Source organism: Myotis brandtii, unplaced genomic scaffold (genome assembly GCF_000412655.1).
Source record: "Myotis brandtii unplaced genomic scaffold, ASM41265v1 scaffold363, whole genome shotgun sequence".
Classification (NCBI taxonomy): domain Eukaryota; kingdom Metazoa; phylum Chordata; class Mammalia; order Chiroptera; family Vespertilionidae; genus Myotis; species Myotis brandtii.
In genome coordinates this window covers 4,887,385-4,893,074 of record NW_005363938.1, presented here as the reverse complement: position 1 = coordinate 4,893,074, position 5,690 = coordinate 4,887,385, and the positions used below count along the sequence as shown (strand labels likewise).

Genomic DNA, 5,690 nt, shown 5'->3' with positions numbered 1-5,690 from the left:
TCAGAGAGGAAGGGAGAGGGAGAGAGAGAGAGAAACATCAATGATGAGAGAGAATCATTGATCGGCTGCCTCTTGCAGGGCCCCCTACTGGGGATCGAGTCCACAACCCGGGAATGTGCCCTTGACCGGAACCAAACCCAGGACCCTTTAGTCCGAAGGCCAATGTTCTATCCACTGAGCCAAATCAGCTAGGGCTCTTTTCAAATTGTTTAGTGCTAAGAGTAATCCGATCCATCACTGAAAGGTGTGGCAAGGGCTTTTCTGTAAAGATATGTGAGTAAATTCCATGATTAAGCTGTCACCCCTCTAGTTAGTCTATGACTATAATGCAACACCAGCTAACACTCAAGTATTAATCCGTGTCAGCTACTATTATGTGTTATCCCACTGAATCCTTTCAACAATATTATTATGGGATAAGTGCCATCTTATGTCCATTTTATAAATGAAAAAAGTGGGGGTTCAAAGACGTTAAGGAACAACCTTGCTCAAGGGGCCACAATTAGCCAGAGGCTCAGATGCAGAAATGGCTGACTCCAAGTCCACACCCACAGTGGTCCAGACTGTAATCCAAAGCGCTCTTCATTGATCACAATGGGAAACTGTCCCAAGTGGAGGCCCAAGCAGCCTCCGCGGCAGGTGCTAGGGGTGTGTGAGCTACACCAGCAGAGAAATTTACCCCAGCAAATGCCCTAAATTCCTATTTTACTTTATCTGAGTCTTTTTTTTTAATTGATTTTACAGAGAGAGAGAGAAACATCAATTTGATGTTTCACTTATTTATGCATTCATTGGTTGCTTCTTATATGTGCCCTGACCGGGGATCAAACCGGCAACCTTGGTGTATCGGGAAGATGCTCTAACCAATTGAGCTACCCGGCCAGGACGCTTCATCTGAGTCTTTCAACAACTTCATCTGCTGCTGATGAATCATAGGCCACTGGAGCCTAGCGGTCTGAGGATAAATGCCACAATATCCTACTTTTCTGCCCAACACCCTTGCCTGCTCTGTCATTCTCCAGCTAAAGCCAAATCCTATTCCCCTCCCCACAACCCCTCCTAAAACTGGTCCTCCAGGATCTTAAGCAAACCTTGGTAAGCTCTGAAAAACATATCCCTAGGGCAAGGCCCAGCCACGAGTGTTGTGGGAGCTGCCAGCTGGGGCCAGCACTTTCCTCCCCCAAACAGCCTGCAAACAAAAACCTTTTTATAGCTCTGCCCAGCAATGTGACACTTTGTTTTCTCAGCATTGGAGGCTGCGAACAACCCGATGGAGAAACCCATATGCTTCAGAGCAAGTTATCTGACCAGAGTCTCCTTTCTGAGGAGGAAAATGACCTTCTCGCCATGTGGGAAATGCTACTTGGAGGCCATCACAGGTGCAGTGATTGAGAGTTTCTGCCTCCCTGGTCGTTTTGTCCAAGGTCAGGGACCACGCTCGTTCTTCAGTCATCTCCAAAGTTAGACTGAAGGGGAAAGAGCTTCAGCCATATACTCTGAATGGACCAGGCCAGGGGTCACACCAAGGCTCTCTATTTAATCCACACGACAGGCCTGCGGGGCCGCTATAACTGTTTTTCATTTCACCAACAAGGAAACTGAAAAAAAGTCTTTAAATGGTTTACGTGTAAGGTTTTCAGAAGTCCTTTTTTGGGAAAGACTATTTTTTGAGAGTCTGTGTTTCCATGTTTTAGTGTTAAAATGACAGTAATAATGGAAGGTTCTTTTGTTTTTTTTGAAACTTTTCTGGGCAACATTGAAGGATGGCAACCCTTTGTTGGCCCTTCCCACACCTTTCCTGTTTATTTGTTTTAAACTTCTACGTCCAGCTGGTATAGCTCAGCAGTTGAGCATTGACCCAGGAGGCAAGAGGTCACCAGTTCGATTCCTGGTCAGGGCACATGCCTGGGCTGTGATCCCCTGTGGGAAGCCTGCCGGAGGCAGCCGATGGATGATGTTTCTCTCTCATCGATGTTTCTATCTCTCTATCCTTCTCCCTTCTTCTCTCTCTAAAAAATCAATAAAAACATATTTTTTTAAAAATCTATTGAAGGAAGTCAAGGAACTACTGTCACACAACCTGCTTCCTCCCTAAGGGCAACGCTGACCCCCTGGAATCTGATCTGAGGGTATTCTCCAAAAAGCTGTTTTGGAGCTCCCCATCTCTAGGTGGGATCACACCTCTTCCTTTCCACAAGATGACAACTCCACCGTCTTAAATGACGTAGGATAGAAGCAGGTGCATCACAACCAGCCAGTGTGTGTTACCTGAGATTTCTTCAGCTGTCCTTGTCTCCTCTGGAAAAGAAACTAAAAATTTTGATCCATTTTAATAGACACATTTATTAAATTCTGTCAGTATGTTCTCTCCTCTTCTAGGTTCTATGGAAGATAGTAAAGCCCCATACCCACCCAGGTCCCTCATTTGCTAGGACTACAAAGATGATCGTCGAGGGAGAAACATACCCAAAGTGCGTGCCGTCCCGGTCAATGAAGTACCGGCCCTCCGCATCGGTGGGGATGTAATGCCGCCCACTGAACATGGCTGCCAGCATGGTGTCTTCGTAGCGCCGCAGGGTGGACAGGCGTGTGGTGAAGTGAGCCCCTCCAATGTTAAGGGGAACAACCTCAGGAAACTGAAAAAAAAAAAACAAAAACCCACACAAAACAGCTGCATGTTCAGCCAGGCGAGAAAAAGGACAGCCGGGCTGCTCTGTCTGCAGTCTTCTTGGGTCTGATCAAAGCCTCACCATTCACTCAGTCACCCCAAACCAAAACCCAGGAGTCTTCCTGAAACACTCCTCTCTCCTCCCTTTCCCCACACTCACCAGTGGCCAAGCCCTATCCATCCTCCTGACAACTCCTAAATCAGGTCCCTCCACCCCAATCCTGTTATTTCTGCTCTAGAGTTCAAAGCCTTCATTGTCCTCCATTCACTTCCCGAATTTACCATTTTTGTACCCTTGCTCATGCTGTCTTCTCTGTCCAAAATGCTCTTACCGCTATCCCTTTGCCCATCTAGCAACTGCGATTGCCCCACGTGGTGGTGTACACTGTTCACTGTAGGTGCCTGGATGAGAGTAATCTGCTAGCCCAGATGTGTGTTCTTTTTCCAATTCACACCCAGGCACCATATAGGTTAGCAGCAGCCACTCATTCTAAGAGCTTCTATTCAAGTTCTACTTGGTGAGCATTTCTGCTCTATTGTCCCTTGCCAGCTCACAAGACAGAGTTAACCAAACACTCCTTCCATTGTTGCCTTCGCTGTATGCTGCATTCTTCTCCATTACAGTGCCTAGCACAATACATTGGTGATTTATTTTATTCTGGCAGCCCCCTCTTCTAGACCCCACGCTTCCTGAGGCAGGGACAGCATCTTGTTCACCGATCGTGAGGCCACCCACAGCAGGGCTTGTGGATGTCTGTCGAATAATTCCTTCTTCATCTGTAGTGTGAGATGAGTCCCAGTCCAGCTAAGGTTTTGGAGGCAAGGACAGGGTGAAGAACAGGGAATGATGGAATAGCGTTGTCCTGAGAAGCTCTAGGTCAGTGATGGCGAACCTATGACACGCGTGTCAGAGGTGACACGCAAACTCATTTTTCTTTGGTTGATTTTTCTTTGTTAAATGGCATTTAAATATATAAAATAAATATCAAAAATATAAGTCTTTGTTTTACTATGGTTGCAAAGATCAAAAAATTTCTATATGTGACACGGCACCAGAGTTAAGTTAGGGTTTTTCAAAATGCTGACACGCCGAGCTCAAAAGGTTCGCCATCACTGCTCTAGGTTCTCCCTAAAATGCTTGGGATGTTTTCTGTTCTTTTTCTTTTTTGATATCTTTCACTCCTGGTGATGTTGAAAGAAACAAGGGCAGTTCTCTCTAATTTTCCAACTCTCCTCTTCCAGATTAACTAACATTTTGTCCCAGTGCATACTTTTCAATATTACGACATCTCTCAGGCTCCAGTGAAAGTCTATGTATATTTATTTAGTAAGTCCTTTTCCCCAGCTTTCAAATTCTTTGTGAGTTAAGCAGGGTAAATATACATTAAATAAAAGTTACCCAGGGCCTTGTGCAGTGCCTGTCTCACAGTAAACACCCAAATATGCCCTGAACGGGTGAATGAAATAGTATTGACAATTCCATGTATATATGCACTGTTACTCTTCTGCACCCCAAGGACAGGAAATGCCTTCTGCTTATTCTATAGCTCCTCTAAAGCTGTTCTAGGTGCATAGCAAGGACTCAAATAATCCATGTGCATACCAAAGATATCTCATACCATCCAAGTGTTTGCTCCATATTAGAGAGGAAAAGACTGAGGCAGAGAGGAGAAAGCAACCAAAAAACAGTTTCAGATCTCACATGGAGCCATGTACTCTGTGGGGGCGCTGGCCCTGGAGTCTTGGCCTCCAGTCTCTGAGTCCTGTACTCTTTCCTCCAAACCACATGGTCCCCCCAATGACAATGCACACAAAAACAGTACCACCGTGTCTCTAATGCAGTGGTTCTCAACCTTCCTAATGCCTCGACCCTTTAATACAGTTCCTCATGTTGTGGTGACCCCCAACCATAAAATTATTTTCGTTGCTACTTCATAACTGTAATTTTGCTACTGTAAACAATATGTAATTGTATATGTGTTTTCCGATGGTCTTAGGCGACCCCTGTGAAAGGGTCGTTCGACCCCCAAAGGGGTCGCGACCCACAGGTTAAGAACCGCTGCTCTAATGGCTCCTTTTTCCCAACTGCAAAGAGGACTTCTAGAGTTTTGCTCATTTTCACAAGGGCCCCCTGATGTTAACGCTATGGACTTGTAGCCCCCAAATAACACTGTCTGGTTCCCCAAAGCCTCACCTAGCCCTGCCCAGCCCCTCTGGGGCGCTGCCCATTCTCCGGTTTCCACACATCACATTCTCCCATATCTGACACTCCCTTAGCTCCTCCTCCTTTCTAGTCTCTCTCTTCAGGGCCCTGCAGTGCCAACCTCTCCTACTCTTTTCCCTCTTCCTACGGGTCATTCCAGGTGTTACTATGATACTGTCATTCACACGAAGGCCAGGGGAAGCCACTGTGCACCACAGCACGGCAGCTGGTGAGGGAAAGCCAGGGAGCTGTCGGATGAGGGTGGACACATCAACCATTGGCCTGCTTTCTACCTGCACACAGTGCCTTACTCCACTGTCAGGGCAGCTGGACGCGGGGTTTGGGTGACCACCAAGGCCTCTTGGATTTTCTAGGAGGCACGATCATCTCGTGGGGCTCCCAGGTCCCCTTTGCACGGACTAAAGCAACCTTCCTGGCAGTGAATACTGGAAGGAGGGGTTCGGGGCCAGGTGACCTCTGTGGCAGGGAAGACACACCTGGTGCATTTTACAGGCGGGGGAGGGGGCAGCCCCTCTGGAGCCGCCCTCAGCCCGACCCTGGATCCCCGAACCTAGCGGGCTGACACCCCAAGGTCAGCTCTGCCCAGCACCTGCGGATCCATCCCCCTGCGCTCCTCCCCCAGCCCCCTCCGTGCAGGTACCTCCTGGGGTAGCAGGGACAGCGCGTGCCCCGCCTGCGTGGCCGTCGGGGTGGCGGGCTCCAGAAAGTCGTCCTCGGCGTCGGAGCTGGACATGGCACCGTCCGGGCGACGGCTGTCTGGCTCCCGCCCCGTGACTACCACCATCCCTCTGGCTCTGG

The 5,690-nt window shown here is 48.2% G+C and overlaps 1 protein-coding gene across 2 annotated transcripts in view; it reads right to left on the bottom strand.

Moving 5' to 3' along the window:
* Positions 1 to 5,684, bottom strand: part of KCTD7 (potassium channel tetramerization domain containing 7) — a 15,501-nt gene extending 9,817 nt beyond the window's left edge. For both annotated transcript variants that reach the window (XM_005872036.2, XM_005872035.1), the window contains exons 1-2: positions 5,533 to 5,684; positions 2,467 to 2,636 (exon numbers count right to left, since the gene is read on the bottom strand). In XM_005872036.2, coding sequence (XP_005872098.1) covers positions 2,467 to 2,636; positions 5,533 to 5,676 — 314 coding nt within the window. In that variant the 5' untranslated portion in view covers positions 5,677 to 5,684. The remainder of the gene's footprint in view (positions 1 to 2,466; positions 2,637 to 5,532) is intronic.
* Positions 5,685 to 5,690: the final 6 nt, after the last annotated feature.